At 43.0% G+C, this 26807-nt stretch overlaps 1 protein-coding gene across 8 annotated transcripts in view; it reads left to right on the top strand.

Moving 5' to 3' along the window:
• The window catches only part of LOC140284672 (uncharacterized), a 119277-nt gene that overhangs the window by 77922 nt on the left and 14548 nt on the right, over window positions 1–26807 (top strand). For 6 of the 8 annotated variants that reach the window (XM_072378611.1, XM_072378616.1, XM_072378613.1 and 3 more), the window contains 5 exons: window positions 17116–17993; window positions 21649–21891; window positions 23118–23271; window positions 23360–23422; window positions 25451–25791. In XM_072378611.1, coding sequence (XP_072234712.1) covers window positions 17116–17993; window positions 21649–21891; window positions 23118–23271; window positions 23360–23422; window positions 25451–25791 — 1679 coding nt within the window. Of the gene's footprint in view, window positions 1–5027; window positions 6650–17115; window positions 17994–21648; window positions 21892–23117; window positions 23272–23359; window positions 23423–25450; window positions 25792–26807 lie in introns of those variants that run through there. The other 2 variants (XM_072378615.1, XM_072378614.1) reach the window with 2 other exon arrangements.

The raw sequence follows: 26807 nt of genomic DNA, 5'->3' as shown, positions 1-26807 counted from the left end.
AAGAGCTGCTTTACTAACTCAGCTCTGCTCTGTCTGGTTGGTCACTGGAAAACTGTAGCTTTGCTTTTAATTTCAGTTTGGACACCAAAGGCTTTTTCCAGACGGATCTTTTTCTTATAGAACACATGATTAATTCAATTCAATTCAATTCAATTTTATTTATATAGCGCCAGATTACAACAATTGTCATCTCAAGGCACTTAAGTAATATAGTCCAATTCAAGCCAATTGGAATTCAATTCATTGTAATCATAATCCAATTAATTCATATAGAGCTAATTAAAAAAATTAATATCCGAGCTAAGGAAACCAACAGATTGCACCGAAATGTGTCTTCAGTCCAATCTCCCGTCCTGAGCGTGCCTGTGGCAACTGTGATTAAGGGGTCTGTTTGTGTGCTGAAGATGTTTGGACAGCCAGTCATGGATGAAGTGGCACTGTCTGTCTTTAGATATTTGATCCAGATGAGAAGAGAAGAGACGCCCACCTTCACAAAATAAAAAAGTGGGAGAAATATCAGTGTTGTTGTACAGTGATGTGCTTTCTTTTCTGATGTTTGTCATGAGACAACACTGACTAAAGCCTTTGACCTGTGACGACAGGCAGAGTGGAACCCCCCCCTCCAGGGAAGCGTAGCATCTTTATGTCACACACTGCTAGCTTTAATAGCCCTCATCTATCCCCCACCCCCTTCAGCCTGACTCCCCACCACCAAGAAACATGTCCCCAGAACGATTAGTCCAACCCTCACATGGCAGAAGACCACATACTGATGAGGAGCCAGTCTCCATAGCAACAGGAGGCAGTTGCTTTGACGACTAATGTAAAGAGGGACTACTGAGGAAACAGTAGATGTTTAGAGGGAGTGGGGTTTTTGTGACAGGCGGAAAAGGAGATGCAGCTGAGCTAAAAATAGACATCACTAAAGAGTGTCTGTGTCCCCGCATCAGCCATCCCTCCAACAACACCATGCTGAGGTCCTCCTCCTCCTCCACAGCTGTGATCTGCACTCATCTCTTTTCCTGCCTTTAAAAAGGCTTTCGCTTTTCAGAGCACAGCACGGGAATTCTTTCCATTTTTCTTCCATAGCTCATGAATAATCCACCTTGGAATGTATTGCACGTAAATCCATATGAGAAACGATGCTATTTTTGAACAGTAACTGCAGTGACAGCACACAAAACTATTGATTACCTCTTAACACAACCTTAAATGATTTGAATTGCTGTGGTAACACTGAAACCAAAGGGATGTTTAGTGACACCTGCTTGGTCACACAATGACTAACACAGAGGTTAGCATTTGTGGCTTTGACTAAAACAACCCCTGTAACGATCGACTAAACTTGTGATCCAGATTTCAAAGCAACTATGTGAGAGCTTCATTCGTTCCACAGGTATACACACTTCATCCTGTCTCAGGTGTAGAGGTGCTGGAGCCTGGCCCAGCTGCCTTTCATCAGAAGGCATCACAAGAGACGGGCTTTTGATCACAGGGCTAAATGCCCCACAGGGCTTAAAGTCCATTGTAGGCTAAATGCATCACTAAGCCACCAGTTGGGTTGGCTATTTTCAGTCTTTGAATTTTGACTTCTTTTATTTTATTTCAGGATACATAAGCTTATTTTCTGATAGAGAAATGACTAGCAGGGATGAGTCTCTGCCTCAGCTGGAGCAGTTTCAGCATCTCTGGACCTGGTTCTCAGGGATGGTGAGTTGGAGTCAGAGATGGACAGACGGATCGGGGCTTCGTCAGCAGTAATGAGGGCGCTGCTCCGGTCCGTTTGGTGAAGAGGGAGCTGAGCCAGAAGGAGATGCTTTCAGGTTCCTGCTCCATCTTTCTTCCAACCCTCACCTGAGCTCACAGATCTGGGTTCTGACCCAAAGAATGAGGTCGTGGATACAAGCGGCTGAAATGAGTTTCCTTCAGAGTGGGGGCGGGGCTCAGCCTTAGAGATAGGGGGAGGAGCTCCACCATCCGGGGGAGGAGCTCCACCATCCGGAGGAAGGAGCTCCACCATCTGGGGGGAGGAGCTCCACCATCCGGGAGAGCTCGGAGTAGAGCCGCTGCTCCTCCACATAGAAAGGAGTCAGCTGAGGTGGTTCACGCGTTTTTATTAGGATGCCCCCTGGTCACCTCCATTTTGAGGGTTTTTTGGGGCATATCCAAGTGGGAGGAGGCCCTGGGGCAGACCCACAACTTGCTTGTGGGATTATATATCTCTTCTGCCCTGGGAATGCCTCAGAATCCCCCAGGAGGAGCTGGAGAGGGCGATCTCTGCATTTCCCACCTAGACCCATTGTCTCTGTGACCCAAAGTGGAAGAAAATGGATGAATAGACTGAAATACATTTTAGGTGTTTTATAGTGAAAATTCCAGTAGTGCAGTTGAACGCTTTTATGTTGTCTGTATCCCATCCTCGTGGTCTGCATGGATTATAACCCAGTGGGCTTATGTAACGCTGCATACAAGTGGGCATCTTTGCCAACTAAGCAGTCAGACAGGGTGAGTCATCGGTTTGTCCCCGTGGCACCATCAGTTTTGTACTTTAGTTGTACTTCAAGAACAAAGCAAGCAGGGAGGGAAGATTTTAGGAAAAAGATAGCAGATGTGACACAGAAGTAGTGCCAGTGCAGCAGCCAGGAGCGGGTCAGCCTACCTGCCAGCACATCTTCCTCCCTCCACAGCTGCCTGTCTGCACTGTGGGTTGATGATAAAAGTTGACAGTAGTGGATGAAACTCAGGTTTTTGGGACATAGCTGGCTGCTGATGTGACTACATTGATTGAGTCGGTTGGCATTTTGGTTGCGACATCCATTCCAAATGTGGTGACAGGCTGCCTTTAAGTGGTGTCCAAACATGTAGGCGTCAGCAGGATGTGTTTCAAACTGACTGGTGGGCGAACTGCAGGAAAGAAGAAGGCAGACTAAAATTAGACATGAACCCATTCACCACAAAATAACAGGCAGATCATGTTGGGATGTTTATGGCCTCGAACATCCACCACATAGATGTAGATGTTTGCAAACTTTGGAGGATGAGCTAGTCAAACATTTCATCTACTAGAAAAATCTACTATCAGTTGATTCTTTGGCATTGGCAAAGAGCAGGCTCCCTTAGGAATGAGTGGTGTTTTAGATGGATTGGCTCTCAAAGAAAGCATGGAAGGCTGTATTGATGTACCATTCAGTGTATTTAATTGATATTCAGAGCAGCTGCACCAAAGTACTACCAAACACACAAGTGGAGCGGAAGAAAACTTTTTTCTTTACACTCTATACTCCATGTAGTTACAAGTAGCCCCGTCTGTTTTCCCTGTAAAAGAGACAGATGTGAATATTCATAGCCTTCATTTTTTTCTGTTGCCACCCTGCCCCCCCCCCCCCCCCCCCCACCCCCACCCCCCCCCCCCCCCCCTTCACTCTTCCTCTCCAGGACACTCTGTGTGCCCTTATCTGTGTGCCCTTATCTGTCTGCCATCGCTCAGTGTGTCCCTGTATGCCCGTCTGCCTGTTAGAAATTCAGGCTTCAGCACAAACAGACAGCCACAGAACGCCTGTAACCGCCGGCTGATTTGACTGCCCCCCCCCCCCCCCAGCTCAGCCTTACATTCCAATCCCACTCTGACCTTTGCCTTAAAAAGCGTACTGCCAAACAAACTCTGTTTGGGACTAAATAAAGGCCAGATATCTTTAAAGTTCTGGAAAACAAAGTCTGTATGTGTGTACATATGAGCATGGAAGGAGTATGGGGAGTAATAATCCACAAGTGACCAGATAGACAGTGGGACAAGCAACAAAGGCTTTACTCCCATATGTCTCATAACTCTGTCATCTACTCCTCTTATTCTTCCATTTGCTTTGATGGGAGATGCATCATTCTGAAGTTAACTCTCCTGCCAACACTTGTGAACTATACGCAGATAGATCTATACTCTTTGTCCTTAAAGTAGGGCTGCATGATGATGATGTGGTGGTTAGTATTGTCCTCTCAACAAGAAGGTTGCTGTTTCTAATCTCAGCTGGTTCTTTCTGTGTGGAGAGTGCATGTTCACCTCGTGTATGTGTGGGTTCTCTCCGGGTACACCTGCTTCCTCCCACAGTTAACTGGTGATTCTAAATAGACCATAGGAGTAAGTGTGAGTGTGAATTGTTGTTTGTGACCCTGAATTGGATTAGGTCGGTGTAGAAAATGGATGGATGGACATACTGAAAAATAAGGGTGAGGAGCTCAGTCTTCTGGGAGGGGCTCAGATTAGAGTTACTGCTCCTCTGCATCGATAGAAGCCATTTGAGGTGCTTCAGGCATCTGGTCAGGATGCCTTCTGAGCACCCCACTGGTGAGGTGTTTTGGAAATGTGCTACTGGGAGGAGGCCTCTCTATCTCTCAGTTGACTGTGGGTGTAAAGAACGTGTATAGAAAATGGGATGGATGGTGGATGGATGGATTTTTGGAAGGTCTTCATAGTTTATGTCTTCCAGCTTCTGTCATCAACTCTCACCTGTCATGTGTTATCTTGCTGTTGCTGTGCAACAAGGACTTTGCACTCATTTGTAACGATCAAGGTTGGCAAAGCACTCCCACAGAGGCAGCAATAGACCCAGACTTTAAGACTGAAGCCTAGAACATTTTGTGTTTTAAAATTGAAAACAAAAGCACTGGGACAAAACAAGGAAGTTAATGCATTACTGAGAAGCAGAGAAATTAGTGAATGAATGGATGGAAAATTGATTGTGTTGCTGATGAGAAGTGTGTGCATGTTATGCTGGGAGTACCAAGACCAAGTTCATAACGTGTATAATTGGTGTGTTTTGCCAAGAGATAAAATAAGAGAAAGGAAGGAGTGGAGGTGAGAAGCAGAAATGTGTGTGTGTGTGTGTGTGTGGGGGGGGGGGGGGGGGGGGGGGGGGTTTACTCACTCCACATCAGTGGGTGGAATCTAGGAAACTGGCAGTAGCCAATTGGTATCAACAGCTGGGTCACATGATGACGGCAAGTAGCAGAGAGAGGGCCAGGGGGAGAGAGAAAGAGAGAAGGAAGGAGCTGCAGACTCAGTTGAGCCTCGGTCTGTGATTGAGTTCAGAGCAGAGACACATGAGCGACTGAACAACAGCGCAAGACAACAAAGAGCAGCAGATAAGTGGGGAAATGATCTGAGACTGAGACAGGGACAGACAAGGAAACAAAGGCGAAAAGAACAGAGAGATGTCTTCTCTCTCTGATCAGCAGCCTGGCTCTTCTTACTCAGAGCACAATGAGCTGTGTAAGGTGCCAACCCCCAGGCCAGCTCAGAGCTGGGATTGGCAGCACTCCACGACCATGGACATGGGCATCCCAAGGGGTTTGGTGGTGGGTGGTGGACCTTTGGTTTCAGCTGGACTCACAGATGAGGATAAGCTGTGTTTCTTTGAGCAGCCAGGTCAGGACGCAGAGCTGAAGGTGCCTCATAGAGTTGATGGCCTCTCTTGCAGCACCTCCGTGGGTAATGCTTCACTAGGCAGCGCAGGGGAGAGCCCAAACAGCCCTCTCTCCTCATCCCCATCTCCTTCCCCAGCATCCCCAGGCAGACTACCCTCTTCTCTGGGATGTGGTGGCAGCAGCAGGGTCACCCTGCCACCACTCACTGAAGCTCCTCCCAGGCAAATGGAAGTGTCATCGGCCTCTAGTGTAGTGCATCCACAATCAATGGCAGCCTCTCTCGTGGAACCTCCAGCAGATGAAGACTCTCCTTCTGAACCATGGAATAAATCTAGTTTTGCTGAATCCAGCCCAAAGCTTGCTGTGCCCCAGGTGCCTCCAAACTACTGTGTCATGGGAGCAGTGACTGAAGACCATCTAAAGAGGGACGATGAGCTGGCCACCAATGCTAAGGATGCTGGTGGGACCCAAGGCTTCTCCAGTGGTTCTTCAGTGGAAAACAGTGAGGAAGATGAGCTAGAAGATGAAGAAGAAGACGAGGAGTTGAAACCCTGTTTCATGGGACGTGTTCAGCTGCAGAGAAAGGCTATGAGGCGAGCAATGTCTGAATGTTCCCACCTTTCAGTACCCTCAAGTCTAGAGCTTCCTGATAAATACCCAGATGGAGAAGCGGCAGAGTTCGACCAACTGGCATCCCCAATGGATGGTCCGCGCCGCTTATCGCACTCTATGAAGCGCTCACTGACCGTTGCAGAAGATCAGACCCCAACTTTGCCTCCCACCCTCTTGGCAGCTGGAGTTACACACAGCGACCTCCGGCAAGCACTGCCTGAACCCCGGCTCTGTCTCTCCCTGTCCCCCCTACTGAAGGACACCAGTGCCCTCTTTCTGGTCTCACCTTCAGAGGCCCCAGTGGAGGGCCTTTCAGCAGAGGAGGAGCCAGGTGGCATTGTGCTTCCAGTACCCCTCAGCCCCAAGGGGTTCAGCTGCTCTGCACTGACTGTAGCTTCTGAGATTGAAGGGGAGGCTGCTCACAAATCTGATGAGATTAGAGATGCCAGCTTTTACAGGGCTGAGGTGGAAGGGAAACTCAACACAGATGCAGGTGTAGACTTTGGGCCTTGCAACATATCAGCAGTGACAGGGGACAATGATGATGGTGACCTCACCACTGCTGGCCAGACCAGTCTGGATTTGAACTCCAGCACTAACCTCTCTATCAGAGTGGATGGTAGGTGGAGACACATCTGGTATTTCTACTCCTAAAATTAATGCTGCGTAGACATTTAACAAAGTACGATGCATGGTATTTTGGAGTGTATGTGTTTATAGTGTGTCAGGAGTATGGGTGCTTAAATGTAAATGGTGAAACATGTACAAAGATGATTGACAGTGAGTTATTCTGGTCTCTTAAAGTCACTGTTTGCTTCGGATTCGGTTCTTTGGATGAAGTTCAGCTTGTGGTTTGGAAGAGTGTGAGTGAGAGAAAGAGAGAGTCAGTCAGACAGCTTCAGAGTACAAGACAAATGAAAATTGAGAGAAGCATCAGAGCAGCCCCCCGCAGGCATTACACGATGATAGTATCTGTTTTGTATTGGTCAGACATAGAATGCCAGTTTTAGCCACAGGTTTGTCACAAACTGTGTAGAGTGAGTAAACAGCATGTGAATATGAAACAACAGGTACAGGTGCCTTTTTCCTTTTCTGAACAGTGTCTTAGCGTCTGCTTATGTCCATGCATAGTGCCATGTAGAACTGTGACAGCAGAAAGCTTTCAGCTGAAGGTTGTGCTGAAGGGTCAAGCCAGCACAGCTCATTATAACTGATGGATAGAAGGAGTGTGTTCAGACTAATACTCTGCTTCGTTTGTCCACACCGATGTCTCATTCTTAGTCGTTCCTGCATTTCCCTGAATGCTCCTTAGATTCCCAGTGAAGGCAGACAGAGCCTAGACAGCAGAAAGTGGGTCGCTAATGGTGAGCGTCTGAGTCAAAACAGGGTCATTAACTTGGTAACAATGTTCTCTCCACCTGTTTGTCTTCATATCACACTTTTTTTGTCTCTTCTCTTTCTTTCCGTCTCTTTGCTCTTCTTTTTCCTCTCTGCTGGCACAGCATATTATTTTTTAGTTTCTGGCCACAAAGCTGAGTGTGGCGGAGACTTCCAGCCTGGACGCTGGAGAACCAAAAGGGCACCAATCTTTATTTTTCTGTCTCTCTGGAGTCCAAACAGGAGCACCTGTATCTGTGTATCTGTTTGCTTTCTTACCAAGGTCATGGGGAGATATCTATAGCTACTGTTGTTGTGTGAAAATCTAACATGCTCACTGGATAAAGCTCAGAAATCCATAAGATATACAACATGTAAAGATACAATGTTTTCACTGAATGTCAGTGCTGTATGAGTTGGACATATGAAGCCCACTGTGGTTCAGCTTGGTCTTTGCTGCATAACTGGAGGGGTTTGGGGGAGAGTGGAAGAAAATCGAGGGTGTGGTAGCGTAGGAAGGGAAACAGGCAAAATACATTGTGAAATGATGTAGATGAATTTGATTGGTAAATGATGGAAAACATGAAGTGTGGGACTTTTGAAGACTGAAGTAGAGAAACAGTCCTGCAAATTTTCCCACATGTACAGATGCTAAAACTCCACGGTTTGAGTCCCGGCTTGGGCCCTTTGCTCCACGTCACCCCCCTCACTTTCTGGCCCCTTTCCTGTCAAGCATCTTTCAAATAAAGGCCACTTGTGCGCGAAAAGTTAAAACAAAAAAAGTTAATCACGTAAGCACAAATCAGATCTCACTGTGAACATAAGCACCAGTTTACTGGAATGTATCTGTGTATTTTTGTTAGTTGACTTCCACAGCTTCTTCAGCTCCACCACAGAGGGAGGTCATTCCTGCCAGCAGCAGTAACCATGCACAATCACAGCTCATCATGATTAATGACAGAACAATAATATTTTCCCCTTTAGCAGAATTCCTTCTCTCTATGCATGCATATGAGTAAAACATTTCACATCCAAATTAGACTCATTTCTTCTTGGATATTTTCCAGCAGTTTTGTTTACTCAGACTGACATTACAAAGGTGAAGATTTTCCCAAGTGCAGCTTTTGGGATGTTCATATAATGCAGTATTTCTGTGACCTGTTTGGGATTTCCTTTTTAATTTTACAACATCCAGTACTGAGCTGGACTATTCAGAGTCTGGTGCTGAAAATATCTTACTTTTTATGTTAAAAGCAGTTATCTGACTTAGCCCTGATTGATCTGATCTCATTTTATCATTTAAGGATGTAGTTGAATTGTTAACAGAAATTGGAATCAAATCATGTGGCCAGTATTGATCCATCCAGATAGTATCTTAGCTGTATTGGTCCATGGGCAATTATATTTCATTTTTACAGTAACATCAGACTACATGTACAACAGCTTTGATTCCTTTTCTCAGATCTCATATTTCTCGTGATGACACCTCCACTCCTGTAACAAGATAATGTCAATCACAGTTGACACTGCTGAGTAAGCCAAAATTGCCTCATCAGCAGCCAGAATAGTTTTTTTTAACATTTGCTCAGACCAGCAAATTATTTTTTGTAGAACCAAAAAATGTGTGGTTAGGGTTAGAAACCATTTAATTATTCATTGGCCGCAGTTCCTGTCACGGGACACACAAAACAACTTTGAACCGACCCCTCATCTCACACTTTCTGTCCCCGAATTGTGAAACGTAAATTTTCAACATATGGACAAATCTAAAGCACATCAACAAGGATATTTTAAACCTACTCCTTCCTGTCCATTTATTTGAATATAAGCCTGTTACCACTTCTTCCTAATATACTTCTGTGTTGTACTACAATAGTCCAATACATCACATCCACAAGACTTCAGGAGACTCCTTTTTGTTAGGAAATCTTAACCCAATATCAATGAACGGTTCTTCCTTCCTTAGGTGGCTGTTGGCATTGTGAGGTAGTCCTCATGGTTTTATACCTGTCCTTTTCTCCCATAAAAATACTGTTTACTTCCAGCCCTGCTCAGTCTATTTAGGCCTAATGCATCTCTGTCCCTGACACGTCCTTACGAGAACACCTTTCACCTGATCTCTGAGAGGTTATTATGTTGGAACTAGCTGGTGTATGTGCAGTGTGTTGGTGTACCATGTATTGTTTCTGCACACTGTTAGCCTGTAAATGCAAAGTAGAAATAAAGTGAAAACCTTCTTACAGGTCCTGCAGCTTTAACTCAGAGCCCTCAAACTGTATTGTAGATGACCTGTAATGCTGAAATGTCACTTAAAGAGTAGATGTCTCACATTACAGAACAGAAAAACAATCACCTTTCTCCACTCTGTTACCACTTAAAGTGAGTGTTTGATGTTCGACCAAGGGACAGGGATTCAGTGCAGTTTTGTCATTGCTGAGAGTGTTTTGTCTAGGCAGAGAGCTTATATTGTGTAGTGTTATTGAATAAAGAGTGACAGCGTATCACTGTGCCAGCATCTGTATAAGCTCATTGCATAATCAACCAGAGGATCTAAACAAAAACTTCATCAGTTAGTCTGCAATAGTTCAACCATGCCTGCAACCTCAGTGGATCAGAATGGATCTGATGAATTCAGTATCATCAGAACGCTGGATGTTAGTGCTGGCATTGGAAAGACAGGATGCAGAACAAGAGGAGCCTCATCTGAGAATTTCACCTGAAGCTCAGTGAATATGTGGATTGTGTTTGCAAAGGCAGGTTAAGCCAAGAATTACGGGTAGGTCAGGGGATGACCATGAATTCTAGACTCTCATGACGATTGCACCTGAGTGGGTTCTGTGATTGTTGTAATGGTGTGTAGTACATGACTGTCTATGGAAAAAACGTACATGGTTCTTTGTGTCTCACTGTCAAATTTAGCTTCTTAATCATGGGCCTGATCCATGAATTTGGTGTCTGCTCCTTAGTCAACGAATGTTTTAATGGATGTTTGTTGGGTTTGAAAAGTGACCTGCATCTTGATGAGTGGAGGAGGATTTCAGTCCAATAATCTGGCTCATTAGAGACCTTGGCTTTTAGCAGACAGTTGGAAACAATGTGTGCCTCACCTTCACAATAGAAGCACAGATGATTCTGCAACCTTCTAAGTCGCTGCTGTGGGGTTAATTTGGTTCTGCCAAGTTGCACGGGTTCTTCCTCAGGTTGAGAAGGACCAGGTGAAGGAGGCATGGAAACAGGTGCTGGTGGAGACCTGACCATTGCAGAAGAGGAATGGTGGGACTGAAAACTCGGAGCACCCCTCTCTCTGCGTCTCTCCCAGAGACGAAGGTCGATACGAGTTGCCAAGGACTCCAATTCTTCCTGGGTCTTGGGTGGATCACATGTTGCTATCTCCTTCTTTATTTCCTCAGAAAGGCCTTGGTAGAAAGCATCACACAGAGCATCAATTCAATTCAATTCAATTCAATTTTATTTATATAGCGCCAGATTACAACAATTGTCATCTCAAGGCACTTAAGTAATATAGTCCAATTCAAGCCAATTGGAATTCAATTCATTGTAATCATAATCCAATTAATTCATATAGAGCTAATTCAAAAAATTAATATCCTAGCTAAGGAAACCAACAGATTGCACCGAAATGTGTCTTCAGTCCAATCTCCCGTCCTGAGCGTGCCTGTGGCAACTGTGGAAAGGAACGACTCCCTTTTAACAGGAAGAAACCTCTGGCAGAACCAGACTCAGGAAGGGTGGCCATCCGCCTCGACCAGCTGGGGTTTGAGAAGACAGAAAAGAGGGAAAAGAGGGGGGAAAAACACCATAACGCCATTCAAAGGATATCTGTTGGAACAGGGAAACATAGGTTAATAACCACAATAATGTCACATGTACATAAAATCAATTTTGAAATTAAACAGGGGGAAAAAGAGAGCAAAGTGAGGAAAGGTGTGACAGATGAGGTCCCCCAGCAGTCTAAGCCTATAGCAGCTTAACTATGGGATGTTTCAGGATTACCTGAGCCATCCCTAACTATAAGCTTTATCGAAAAGAAAAGTTTTAAGCCTAATCTTAAAAGTGGAAAGGGTGTCTGCTTCCTGGACATTTACTGGCATCTTATTCCACAAGAGAGGGGCCTGATAACTGAAGGCTCTACCTCCCATTCTACTTTTAGAAACTCTGGGAACAACAAGTAAACCTGCAGTTTGGGAGCGAAGTGCTCTGTTAGGAAAATATCTTACAATTAAATCTTTAAGATATGATGGAGCTCGGTCATTAAGAACTTTATATGTGAGGAGAAGAATCTTAAATTCTATTCTGAATTTAACAGGGAGCCAGTGAAGAGAAGCTAAAACTGGAGAAACATGATCTCTCCTGTTAGTTCTCATCAGAACTCTGGCTGCAGCATTTTGGATCAGCTGGAGGCTTTTCAGAGAATATGTGGGACAGCCCAATAATAAGGAATTACAGTAGTCCAATCTTGAAGTAACAAATGCATGAACTAGTTTCTCTGCATCACCTTGAGACAGGATGTTCCTGATTTTGGCAATATTACGAAGGTGAAAGAAGGCAGTCCTAGAAACCAGTTTTATATGTGCGTCAAATGATAAATTCTGGTCAAAAATAACTCCAAGGTTCCTCACTGTAGAACTAGAAGCCAAGGAAATACCATCTAGAGTAACTATATAACTAGACAATTTCTCCCTGAAGCGCTCAGGTCCAAAGAGAACAACTTCAGTTTTGTCTGAATTTAAAAGCAGACAGTTCTGAGTCATCCAGGTCTTTATGTCTTTAAGACAGGCTTGTAGTCTGACCAACCTGTAGGTTTCATCTGGTTTCATAGATAAGTACAGCTGAGTATCATCAGCATAACAATGGAAATTTATGCCATGCTGTCTGATAATGTTACCTAATGGAAGCATGTATAAAGTAAAAAGAAGCGGTCCAAGCACAGAACCCTGAGGAACTCCATGACTTACTCCAACGTGTGAGGAAGATTCCTCATTTACAAGAACAAACTGGAATCTATCAGATAAATATGACTTAAACCAGCCTAATGCAGTTCCTTTAATCCCAATAACATGTTCAAGTCTCTGTAACAGAATGCTGTGATCGATCGTATCAAATGCAGCACTGAGATCCAACAGGACAAGCACAGAAACAAGTCCGCTATCAGAAGCTAACAGGAGATCATTGGTAACTTTCACCAGTGCCGTTTCTGTGCTATGATGCACTCTGAATCCTGACTGAAACTCTTCAAACAGATTATTTCTATGTAAATGATCACAAAGTTGAACTGCAACTATTATCAGTATTCCACTTGCTATTGGTGACCAATTTATGAAAGTCAATAATGTAGTCTGTTACCCTCTTGTTGCCTTCTTTATTGACAATACCCCCCAAGCTGCCTCTCGTTCTGGTAATAAACGGTCAAAGACACGTATAAATTCATTGGAAAAATCTTCAAAGGAATAACAGATCACAGTCTCTTATCCACTCAGCTGTTCCCCATATCTTCACTTTACCAGAAAGGAGTGAGACAACATATGCCACTTTAGTTCTTTCTGTGGGAAAGGATGAAGGTTATAATTCAAAGTGGATGCTGCATTGGTCCAGAAATGGTGGTATGTGGTAGTGGCTAGCAGGAGTGGCAACCTGCTGAGTAACGGTCTGATGTAGCCTGTTGAACACCAATAGAAGAGTTAGACATTACATCACCTCATTGACACTTCTTTCTAATTTCATTATCGTAGCCTAAACTTTGTGGCCAGATTGTACTCAAATGACCAGTGACCTCGGATTACACCACACAGTGAATGAAAAGTCTTAACAATTTTATTTCCAACAAGGGATCATTAGCAAACGGGTTTCCTGGGTCTCATCCTCTGGCTCTGTGGTAAAATCACAGCTGTGGATGTAACTCCAGAAACAAGCTCAAAACACTGTTCAAAGGCTGTAGTAAACGCTGGATCACTGAGCAAATGGCACCAGTCAATCTGGCACTGGAGGGATGACAAGTGGAGGCTTAAATACAGAGAGGCAGGTGAGTAGCATGAGAGAGATTGCAAGACACAGGTGGACATGATTAGGATCAAGGCAGGTGGCGCAGGAATCAGGTCGTGACAGTAGTTTATGAAGTCGCCCTTGATGTCCATCTCTTCTGAAAACCACAACATGTTCACAAGTGTTTGCTTGTATCGTCACTGCTCTGAAACTTTGTTTGAATTTACTGGTTCCTGCGAAACAGCTGTGAGAATGCTGATGAGCTGAATGAGGATAGCTGATCATGCTAAAAAAAAAAAAAAAAAAGCTGAAAATAGTGAAAATTTAGCAGAAAATTATTGAAGACTGAAAGGTAATTTTGAAAGGACCTGGAAGGTATTTTTGAAAGGAGCTGGATGAAGGCAGAAAACTACAGCAAAGAGAAAAAACATGATAAACAAAAAGTGAATGAATTCAGAAAGAAGAGAAACACTGCAGAAAAATGTGAAATTTTAGCAGAAAATTATTTGCTGGCGTTTCAAAAGGCCTGGAATGTATATTTGAAAGGAGCTGGAGTTGTATGAAGGCAGAAAGTACAGAAAAGAGAAGAAACATGCAAAAAGGACTGGCAGTTAGAAGGTACTGCTGTGATTCAGAGGCTTCTAATTCAAAAAGTAAAGTTCTGAAGGCCATGAAAGTCACATTGTCTAAAACCTACGTTTTAATACGAAAATTATTCCTGTGGCTTAAAGATTTTGGAAACAGTAGTCATATTTTCATCCAAAAGTGAAACGAATCATTGGGAAATGCGCAATAAAAGAAATTCAAATCGTGTGTTTCCATCAAAAGTACAGACTTTGGTGAAAACTTCTAACTCGCAGGAGTTTTGTGCAGGTTGGCATGACAACCAGCCTGTAAATGTTTTACCGGTTTCCCGAGCCAGAGTGTATCACCATGGAGAGAGAGGACTTGAACCTTTATTAAGAATCAGGAAAGTGGGATTGGAGCTGTCAGCCCAGTTAGTCCTAGCGATTAGAGGAGCTGTCGTGAGGAGAAGGAGGCAAGAGGTGTTATTTAATGCCTTTAACTGCCCAAGCAGAGATCGGCGTGAAGAGCACTACATCAGACTTGATGCGATTACAGCTGTTTCCATCCCTTTCTAATCAACCAAAACCTGGCACTAGCAAGCGTATTTTCCTGAAGAAAATGTTTGTATTCTTCCACTCTGCCAGTTGGTGCCTCCACTAAACACATGAACAGTCTGTATCATTGGAATGCATTGTAAACTCAGAAATCATCAGGGATGTTTAAACTGATGTTCAAAATTGGCTGAATATTTTAAAAAGCTGCATCATTCAGTAATAGTTGAATGTCTTGTGAACATTTTAAAGTTTGAATTGTGTCTCTAGCTGAAAATATGCTGAAGTAGTTAAGTAGTAAAGAGACGGAAGCTCTTAGAATGATTTACCATTAATTTTGAAGGGGAGGGACAATTTGCACAAAAACCTTAATATTTTAAGAATAGTTGGAAACACTGAAAGATATAAATCGAATCTTCAGAAATTGCTGAACGTTTTGCCCAAAAATGGTTGAATTTGCTTAAAGTATGCGGAAGTAGTTAAAGTCTAAAAAATGTATGGAAGAACTAAGATGTTGAAATAATAAAGGAAAACAATAGTGAATATTGTTTAGAATAGAATAAATATTAAATATCGCTTTACAGCATTCTCACAATAATTGTTTCTCTTCATGTTGTTATCATTACATTTTGATTTTTAATACTTGAATGTTGAACTAGACCAACTGTTAAGATCATAGAGTTTCTTCCCAACACAGTTGTTGTACATTGCTGCAGTTCTCTGTGTTTATGTCTGAAGCTTGTACCAGCCCCCCAAGGTTGTGTGTTGAGCCCCTTCTTCTACACCCTATACACAAATGACAGTATCAGCCCTTCACCTACCACTGGATATGTTAAATACGCAGACGTCACAGTCATCAGTTGTCCCGAAACATACATACAAACTCTCTACAGGAATATCAAAACTTCATTTCTCTCAGTGGTGCAAGCAAAACCATCTTCACTTCAATGTCAGTAATACAAAGGAAATGGTTCTTGACAGAACAAATACAACCACAGAAAATGAAGTTGTCAACATTTTCAAATACCTTTTTGTCTCACAATTGACAAACTCAGATTGGACATATAAAAGAGATCATCTGCAAACTAAAGGACTCAACGTGGCTCCTCATCTCCTACTCTACTGTTCCACATGCTTCTTCAATATGCTCAGTGTCACAAACCAGAACAAACTTCAAACCACCCAGAACAAAACCTTAAAGCCATTGCACGCATTGCAGAAACAACATCCCAAGACACCCCCATCTAGTCCACCTGTACTTTGTAATCTTCTGGACAGAGATACAGGACACTCAGGTGCAACCACACAGGATTTAAAAACAGCCTGTTTCCGTTTGCCATAGCATTCTTAGATAACAGAAAAAAGGACAATATACTGTACGTCATATGAAAGGTGTTTTCTAAATGTATATATGTGTCAAGACCTCGGGACTCAGGACAAATGCAGGGTCGGTTCAGATGCAAAGGATGTTTATTAAATAATTAATATCATAGGATCTCCTCACAGAGCAAAAGATCAGGCTGTGAAAAGCCTAAAGCGCTCTCCTCAGTAACTATGGCTCGGGAGATTGCTGCTTTGAAAAATTATCAAAACAAATCTCTCCAACTCAGGAGGAAAACAGAAAAGCTATGAACGATAACCAAATAAACTCACGCTCTCCTATTTAGGCGGATGTAAACAAAAGACGCTCTTAAACAGCAGAGGCGCTACGAAACTTAAACAATTATGTTTATGTTAATGCATTTAGCAGACGCTTTTATTCAAAGCCACTTACAGGTAGGCATGTAGGGTAAGGGGGTCTTGCCTAAGGACCCCTACTGGAGGTAGTACCTTTCATTCATGGGATGTGAACTCTGGTCTACCACATGGAAGGTGGCAATCATACCCCACTACACTATCCAGTCCACTTGAAGCACATTAACTTGAAGCACACCTCTAACGGCGGCACAAATGTCTTCCAAGAACCAAAACACAAAAATCACTCCACTAGCGCAGGAACTATGAACATTAACCTTAAACGAACACAAAAGCTCCGCAAACGGAGATGACTACGAAAGGTTACAACAGAAAACACTCCAAAAACAGAGGAACAAAACGAAACTTACCGTGATTATATAAATTAACTATGGCTAGGAATAAATTACAAACAATATAGCTCTGCAGGAGGATCGCTCACTGCAGGCTCAAGGACTCTATGGCTGTGAAAACTATGGATCAAGATGCTAGTCATGAGGCTCGTGGAAAGAGACAACATACTGGCACAAGTCAAGCAAGACACAGACTATTTGAACACATGAGGGACCAAGGGGAACAGGTTGAAACACTTTGAGAATCAGGGAAGACAATCAGACGCTTGACATGGGAGGAAGAGCAAGATACCTGAAACTAGAGGGAAGTTAATATTTCAAAATAAAACAGGAAATGACGAAACAAGACATGAAACAGAAGATAAATCGTGACAATATGTACTGTGGTGTTTCTAAATGTGTGTATGGCATGTGTACAGATCTGTGAAAAAGAATTTCCCCTCTGGGACAAATAAACTAAACTAACTAGTCCTTTCTTTCTTTCTTTCTGTCTGTAATTCCAGTTAAATCTGACCAGATGGAGAAGAAGGAAGAGAAGCTGGCAGACGATGTAAAGAAAGTGAATGAACCTGAGCAGAAGAGTGTTAAAGTGGAATACATAGGCACTGAAACTCCAGCCAAGGTGGAGAGAGAGATAGAAAAGGAGAAAGAGAAAGATGAGTCAGAAAAAGTTGAAGAAGAGAAACAAGCAGACAAAATGAAGAGATCTGAGGTAGATGAAAAGGAAACAGAAAAGGTAAAAAATTTAGAGATGGAGAAAGCTGAATTAATTCAGGAGAGGAAAGAAAAAGAGGACAACATTCACAAAGAAGAGAAATCACATGTCAAAGTGGACAAGACAGAGCAGGTGGCAGAAGTTGAGATGATGAACAAATTGGAGAACAAAGGTGAGAAAGCAGATACCATGGAAAAGATGGAGAAAAAAGAGAAGTTTAAAGTGGGAGAAAAAGCAGATGAAACAGAAGCAAAGAAATCAGAGGTGAAAGTTGACAAAGAGCAGCATATCGATAGAGTGGAAATGACTCCAAACCAACAGCCAACACCTGTCAAGCTTGATACCAGCTTCGAGCTGATGGAGAAGAAGGCTGAGGCCGAGGCAAAGGTGACATCAGAGGCAGAAGACACCAAGAAAGAAAAGGCTGACACAGAGGAAGCCAAGACGGAGGATGAGCCAAGTAAGCCTGAGAAGCCTGCAGAAAAAGTGTTAGAGAAGATTAAGAAAGAAGAGAAGCAAGACGAAAAAATAGCAGAAAAGAAGGATGGCAAAAAGGAGAAGACTGCCAAAGCAGATGGAGCAGAGAAGGACAAAAAACCTGCAAAGCCTGCAGGAAGCAGCACAGCGCTGAGCAGAGGCCACACAAGTGCAGACAAGAAGGCCAAGGTAGGACTGCTTGGTGTTACGGTGCTTGTTGCCCCCTCTTTCCTGTCCTCTCAACCCCCTGCTGGTCGAGACAGCTGGCCGCCCTTCCTGGTTCTGGTTCCCCTGGGGAGGTTTTTTCTCTCTAGTGTCACCTTGTGCATGCTCAGGACGGGGGGGGGGGGGGGTCAGATCACAAGTTTTGATGCAATCTGTTGGTTTCCTTAGCTAGGCAACTTTTTTTAATTGACATTGTATGAACTGGACTAATTGGAAGTTTTATTTATTTGTTGGATTGTGATTGAATTACTATGAACTGGATAATTGGCTGGAATTGGGTTGTATCTTTAAAGTGCCTTGAGATGGCTTTTGTTATGATTTTCTATATTAATAGAAGTGAATTGATTAAAACAGAAGTGACCTACTGCCAATATTAATGTAAACTGAAGGAACAACAAGTCAGAGTCTAGTAGTATCACATAGTATGTGTTGTTCAACGTCAGCTCATGTTTTAGAAAGTTCTTAAGACTTAGAAATAAAGGAAGTGCAGTTCAGTTTGAGTGTTATTAGATAGTCAGCAATTAACACCTGATATAAGTCTTTTCTAAAATCTTTAAAATGTCTTTTCTGCATAATATCTGTATGAATTAGCTATTTGACTTGATATTCCATTATAATGCGAGCTACTTTACCATTTTGACAAGTTACTTGTCTCAGTAATACTTGAATTCGACATAGCATTACTTTGCAAGTCACCTAGTGGAATAGATATTTTCATTAGTTTTTGGAATCAGTGCAGCTTTATAAAAACTGCCCTTAAACAACTACTTTGATCAACATACAGTTTTGTGTCTGTAAACAAAACACAATAAACTGACCAGACAGCAGAATGTGACTAAGCAAAGAAAAAAAGAGGTCAAATGATACTGTGGATACTAAAATAACACGAAATCTTATCATTTGAAAGGGAATACATTTGGTGCATGAATATTATTCACTTCCTTAGTTTTTGTTTCAAGTAGGCAACAGAAGTCACCATCTTGATTTAGAAACAGAGCTACAGCTGGCTAACAGCTAGCTTAACACCCTAACCCCAGCTGTGTCCTGGCGTCACAGTACAGTGACCAGATGTCCCGCACAGAGCGGGACAGTCACGCATTTTCATTACTTTTCACACGTCCCGCAAATTGAGACGTTGTCCCACATTGTTATTGACAGACTCCAGTTTTGGTAAATGGTAAACGGACTTGTACTTGTATAGCGCTTTTCTAGTCTAACTGACCACTCAAAGCGCTTCACTACATGCTGCATTCACCCCACTCACACACACTCATACAGCACGTCTTAAGATACTTAACTACGTGCTTTCTAACATTCATACACACATTCATACCCCCAATGATACACTGGGGGGGCAGTTGTCTTGCCCAAGGACGCTTCAACATGTAGCCCGGGGAAGCCAGAGTCGAACCACCGACCTTCCGATTGGTGGGCGACTGCTCTTCCTCCTTTTGAAATGCGTGTTTTATAATCTGCCATTTATCAAATGGCTGTTTGGAGAAAGCAGTGAGGGCTGTCATCAGGGGGCCGGGTGGGCTGTTTGATCATGTCAATCAAACAGGAACACGGATGCAGGTTAAGGGCGCACCCACCACCAAAAAAACAATGCAAATCAGCTCAGAACGGCACCGGCGTGCAGCATGAGACATGGTCGGAAAGGGAGGAAAGCACGACTCGTACAACTAAGGAAAGAACATGCAGCTACAACAAAGAAACTATCTTCCCCTGGGTGAAACCAGTGCAAGGAGAGTCTGGGAAAGTTTTGGGAGAAGCTTGCTTGAGTCATTTTTCCGTTTCACACGGAGGTGAATCCGACGTGAAACGACACAGACAATGCAGACTCACAAAAAGCACTATAATTGAAAAAAATTGTACACAGTCTGTGTATTAACTTGAGCGGCACTGTGAAATAGTATGAAAGCTCCATGCTGACTATGTTTTCTTACCTGAGAGAACTTGGGAAAGCAGTCTGTTATGTGCTACTGAATCAACCAGATGGTAAAGCATAGTAATGTACAAGCTAAGGGGCAGAATAGAGAGGTTTATTTCTTTTTTTTTAACAGATTTGTTTTTTGGACCACGTCACATTAGATCATACAAATCTTGTACGTTTACACGTGACCCTCATTGCTTTTTGTTTTTGCCTAAAGAAACATTACAAATACAAAACACACACACACCACTTAAAACCCAGCCACTCTCCCACCCCAAGTTGGTCCATCATCCAAAGTTGGTTTCTCCATCAATATATTACATACATATCTTGCATCTGAACATTGTTGCAACAGTACAACTGGTTAAAAAAATAAAGTTCTGTTTATCTCTAAGTGGCAGGGCTCGTAGCTACCTTATCAAAATACCAGAGGAGAGGCTGCCATGTAGTGTAGAATTTCCCAGTCGACCCTCTAATTGAAAATTTGATATTTTCTAGTTTAAGGAATGACATTAAATCAGACTCCCAAGACTTATGTGCTGGGGGTTTGGGTGGCCACCAGTGTAGAAGGGTACACCTGCGGGCAATCAGAGAGGCAAATAGAAAACATTTCATTTGTCTTTACTAAATTCAGAGAAGTTTAGGGGAATTTCAAATATAGCAATAAGTGGACAGGGAGTGATATCTGTATCTAGAATAAGATGTTTCTTTTTTTAAAGTTATTGTAGACCACCTCCAGGCATTGGTATCCCACACAAACGCAGTCTTTGTCCCACATCTGGTGAACTGGAATCTGGTCAGCCTGCGTCACAGTGAAGACACAAGCTTTTCTTTGACAACCATAAAATCACTCCTAAAGGAAGTTTAAGCACTGCACATTTTGCTAACTTAAAGGACACAACATGAAAACATGGCATGAGTCTAGAGAAATGATTGGAGGCTTCCGCTTGTGTTATCGCTAGCTCCTGCATCAAGCTAACGCAGTCTCTGAGAAAAATCACATCAAGCCACCTTCTAACTTCTGCAAAGACAGCAAGTTTGCAGGTGTCACCTTACATTTAATATTGATTAATTAACTAAGTAAGACGATCTTACTTTGATGAAAAGTAAATTAGTTACAAAGTAAGATTTTACTGGAGACACCAAGTGACAAACGGCAGTTTAAGAGTACTAAACAGTGTTGGAACCGGTTCAGTTTAGTAAAATTGAATACACTAGTTACATTAATTTAAAATCAAATGTTGTCTAACTTTTCAGTGCAAAATTATATTCAGCATTTTGATTGGTTGGACTGTATACTTAAGAGGCAGGCGAGCTGAAAACATTTGGAAATCCAGAGCTGGACGTGGAGCAGAACGTGACATTTGAGGGAGTTTGGATAACCCTTCACCATTCAAGCTGCCTCTGTCGTTTCTCTGTTTTGACGTTGTACAGAATGAATACCTAAACTCCCTTCCCTTATCTTTTAAAGTCCTAAATATGTAAACCACAGACCCTCTGCTATCATTTCCGCTCATTATTTTATTTACTTTACTTTACATTATATTGTTTGTTATTCAGTTGCTGCTTGTGATATCACACCCATCTGCCATCATCGTCTGTTTTCCTTATGTTTCTTTTCCCCTTTGCTTTGCTTTTCCCACTTTCTTTGCACTCCATCCGCCTGGCGTTGGTCTGGCTTTGCAGCCTGCTGCTGGGATAACCAAACCAGGCACGGCTGCCAAAACACGGCCAACAAATACACCTGCTGGTGTTTCAGCCGCAGCCGTTACTAAGCGCCCCACACCCTCCACCACCCCCAGCATCCCAGACAAAAAACCTACCACACCCAAGACACCATCCACAACTGCTGCTGGGCCTAAGAGGCCCTCTGCCAATCCCATCAGCCGCCCATCCTCCTCCTCCACTGCACGTGAAGTCAAACCCAAGGTAAGTGTAAGGCACCAGGATATCCATCAGAGGCAGCAGAAAGCTCAGTTATAGGAAGCACCTGGACAAGTGATTTACTGCGTTATTATGAAGCATTACCAGAAGCATACTCAAACCTCTCTTAATCTGACAAACCTCACAATAAATCACATCAAGCGGCAGGTCAACTGTAAAGAGGGAACAGCTGATTGGTTTGAATCAAGGCACTTCTTGAGTAATTTATTAGTTATAAGGGGTTAATTATACAGTTTTAAAGTTGGCAAAGAGCGATATGCATGTGAAATTGGTCTGAGAATGCAAGAATACACAAAATCCTGAAGCAGTATGGTACCCTTGCATCGTCACTTTGTTGGAGGAAAATATACAAGGATCAAAGGAAGTGACGTTTTAGAATCAAGGTAGTTTGTCAGCCTTGGAAACAGTCCATCACAAGGTGGTGCTTTTGTTAGAGGACATGATGTTCCTGAGTGGGTCTTTTTTCAAATTGAAATGGAATTTTTTTTAAATGCTTCTCTTGGTATCCACAGTCTAATCTTTCATGTCAGCATGGAAACGAAGACGTTGAAAAAATCTGTGCATGGTCACAATGAGGTCAAGTTTTTTTGTTAACATTAAAAGATGATCTGATAAGCACTTATAAAACCACTTCAAATGACCATATCAAGGTTATCCAGAACATTTTGCTATTTGTATTTTCTCTAATGAAAGTGAATTGATATTATATTTATTTATTGTTTATCCACATTGGCTATTTCTAACTCTCTCTTTCCACTGTTGATTTTGGTTTTGTGCCTATTTTAGTGTCTTATAGCTTGATTGTACAGGGGCATGTCTGTCAAACCACACACATTGTTTTGAACCTCTGTTCACTGATTGGCTCGTTACACTTCACACCCACCAGCACACTGCCTCCCTCTTCGGGTGGCCTCCTTACATGCAACATTGTAACAGGTGAATTAACAGCTCTCATTTAGCTCCTCAGCACCCCAGGGTGCAGGGTGAGTCAGTTCAATGTGGCCAGCCTGTTGCAGGATGGTTCAGCTGTATGTGGAGCATCCAAAGGGTTACATGTGCTGCTAAATGTGTGATCGTTGTGACCCAATTTAATTCTGTTTGTCATGTTGATTTGATTTATGTTTGCCCTCATAATTCAGCATTTTCTGTCCTTCAGAACTGACATACTCTGTGTTCTTTTTGTTTTGGTTCTTTTTTTCCTTCCTCCACAGACGACCACTGAGAAGCGCCCCCTGGTGCCTAAGGCCAACACTCAAATGGGCTCCACCAAAAATGAAACCGCTACCACAGCAGCCAGCAAAACTGCAACGCGCATAGCTGCACCTGCTCGCACAGCCACCGCTGCTGCAGCCAAAAAGCCTCTGGGTAGAAAGCCTTTTCCATTGATTACAGTATTACAGATTAGAGTGTTTCATCCGCTCATTTACACACCTTCTGACAATCTGTGTTTCAGCCACTAAAACAGACAGCAAGCCAGGAGAGGAGAAGAAGCCCAGCACTCTGAGGACTACCACAGGTATCTGCAGCTGTGTTTTTCTCTGTACTGGGCCTGTCTGAATATCTGGCCCTGTCACCGTTATTCTGTGGAGCTTTCTGACTCAATCAAAAATTGGTAACATGCCTGCTATTCGTAAGATAAAAATCTAATTTGAGATTTATAACCTCCATGTCCCTTGCAGAGTAAACAAACCTTTACACTTAATGGATTTCTCCACATGAGAAACTGTTTTCAGACTCTTCATCGTGTCATGCCAGTATTTTACTATGACTAACCATTTCATGGTATTGATAATAATAATACAACCTAACACACACAAATCAAAGGGTCAGAAAAGGGGGAGGCAGTTTAACACTACATGGAAAAATAAAAGACTGCATTTAAATGATAGTGCCCATCAGTTTCTAACATGGAGTCCAACACAGCAAATCAGTGAAAAATTCCATGATTTGAACATAAGATTCCAGTGAATCTTACCATAACAGCACGCACAGCATTGACTGTCTGAATCGTTGGTTCAGAAACATGCATTTTCATATTTGGGTTTGCATTTATAATAAAAGAAACAATCGATTTTTAGGGACGCGTTTTATTCTTTCGTCATCAGACCCCGTTTGCAGTGCAACCTCACCACCGTTTTGTCTCCCTCATCCTAACCAGTTACAGCTTTAGTCTTCCTGTTGACAGATCACTTAGGGGTAACAGGAGAGCTATCAGCATGAGTGTGACAAAGCAATGCATGCTGTCCACGCTGATTCTCGTGTGCAGACTCCCATAGAGAGAGACTTTAAAAGCATCACCACAGCAGCCTGTGGATTACTGTCCCCTTGTTGTTGACAGGGTTTTGCAGCTCTTGCTGAAGCAGCCTTGGGTAGTCTAATCCACCAGGCTTCATTCCTTTTAAGGAAACGTGAAGATAAGGGAAGGGATTTCCTCATTTGAATGTTTAAAAGGAGCCAGAGATATTTTAAAAGCTCTCTAGGATTGACCATGTGATTCAGCATGCCTCAGCACTCTAAACAAAGCGCTGACATACAGTGCAAACGCGTGCGAATTGACAGATTTGACTTGGCACAGATGCCTCTGGCTGCTGAGGTAGAGGATGCTACTGCAGATTTGCTTCTCTCACACATGAGATTCAGATAGGACTTTACTACACTCAAAATGAAAGGTCTTCCAATATTTCCCATTGATTATGTTTGCTTAACTAGCTTCGGGCTTCATGACAAAACAGAAATGTAGCACTCACCCACGTTGTGTTTTGCTTGGCCTGATTGGCTGGCTGTATTTACTGGGTTAACGGTGGTGAGCAGCGTCCTTTCCATGTTGACTATTTGTGCATGTGCAACTGAGTGACGACCCAGTTATTGCAGCTTTACCAACAGTAAGAGGGCCAGTTTAGGACTGAAAGTCTTTGAATCAGTTTTCAAAAATCTTACTTAATTAGAGTACAGTGCTTAATTTGTGTTTTGCAGTTAGTGTCAAAATGTGGCAGAAACTGAAGATATGTCTACCATGCTCACCACCATTTGTTTCTGCTCTATCTTTACAATAATGAATAAGCCATAAAGACTCAAGTTGAGCGCTTTTCAAGTCACAACTGGCGAATTAATCTGGAATAGGAGACCGTTTCTATAATTTTGTTCCTTTACAGTGACTTTGAATCAACTCCTGAATTAAACGTGCCTCAAAGAGATGGTTCCATCGCATTGGAAAGAAATGTCTTCCTTTCATGCCAAGAGCTAGTTGAGAAAGTGTGTGGTGCAGTCTGTCCAATAAGGGAGGTGATTGAAATAAACAATAAAAATATATCAACAATTTCAAACGTCGCTAATTACGATAATTGTGTTAAATCAGTGAAAAGCTGTTCTTTAAAAGGAGCGTCTTTGGAGAATAGCTTGAGCTTTATTGGTCCCAGATTCCTATTTTTTTCATTCTTTTAGATACTTTTTATGCTTTTTCCTGCAGTGATCCTACCAATAAGCTGGATATCTAGTTTAGCAAACAAACATGATAAAACTCTGCATAATGCTCGTTTCCCTCCAGCTGATTCTACCAAGCCCAAGACTACCACCACCACACGCAGCACTACTTCCACCACTGCTGCCCCTCGCACTCGAACCACAGCAGCCAGACCTGCTGCACCCTCCTCCACCACAGGCTCAGTACTGGAGAAGAGACCCACGGTCCCACATGCCCCACGAGCCACTCCAGCCACAGCTACCAGCGTGGCTCGCCCCGGCACGGCTCGCCCCGGCACGGCTCGCCCCGGCACGGCTCGCCCCGGCACGGCTCGCCCCAGCACAGCTCCGGGTCCTGATATCCACAATGCTCGCTCTAAGATCGCCTCTACGGACAACATGAAGCATCAGCCTGGTGGGGGGAAGGTGGGTCCTTCTTTGAACATCCCCAAACTAACAGGAATGTGCTCTGCTCTGAAGCTCTTCCGTTTAACATGCAACACCACCATCTTGTGGTGCCATGGTTACTTTTCACTCTTATTTCTTCTCTAGTAAAAGAAACGATCTCTTCTTCAAGCCAGCTGCAAACATGTTGAGCTAAAACCAGCTCTGTTTTCCTTACTCTGAAGTAATTCTGCGGTAGTTTTCTTCGACTTTCTGCACCCTGTCATTTTTTTACATCTACTACTCTTCGTAGAACCTGAGAAGAACCTGAGAAGCGTGCACTCGATCACAATCAGAGGAACCAAGGGGAATGTAGTGGCTTTTCTGTCCTTTGTTTGCTTATTTGAACTTACTACAACTTTCGCCTTATTTTAGTTCTTTTATGCTGTCAGTTATGACAGAACGCTGAACTCAGCTGAAAACTTCTGATTGCTGAGTTCGGCAGACAGGCAGCAGTCCAGCTGTTTTTTGGTGGTCAAACCGCAAATGAAATCTCAAGTTGTCACTTATTAGTGCTGCCTATTAGAAGACCCTCCAATAACTAGCCTTTGAGTCATTATAACCATAACTGCTTGTGTTTGGCACTGCTGTGCTATGACCCGTTGTTCCACTGTCCAACAAGCCTTACGCAGGAACACTGCCGCCTGCTTTTATCTTCTCTCCATATGTCTTGGTGTGTTTGGTAAACCAGATCACACTAGCCAGATTGGCTTGAATCCCCATTTTGGTTCCTTCACTGATATTTTGTCCATGTTAACACATGTCAGTCAGAAAAAGGTGCTATATTGACTGTAGTGACATGGCTGTAACTATCAGTTAACAGCACGTACAACTATGAAACAGTAAGAAATCTGGATCCAAACTCTGGAGAACCCTCCTCTGTTGATGTTGTACATTTTCAGTGGGTCAAATAAGCCCAAACTGCCCTCTGAGGGTCAGCGTTTACTTTCCTTCCTCAGCCTCGGTACCTCCTATCTCTGGCTTTTACAGTAGATCTG

Source organism: Leuresthes tenuis, unplaced genomic scaffold (assembly GCF_036924035.1).
Source record: "Leuresthes tenuis unplaced genomic scaffold, fLeuTen1.0.hap1 SCAF_24, whole genome shotgun sequence".
Lineage (NCBI taxonomy): Eukaryota > Metazoa > Chordata > Actinopteri > Atheriniformes > Atherinopsidae > Leuresthes > Leuresthes tenuis.
This window is presented reverse-complemented; position numbering and strand designations above follow the sequence as displayed.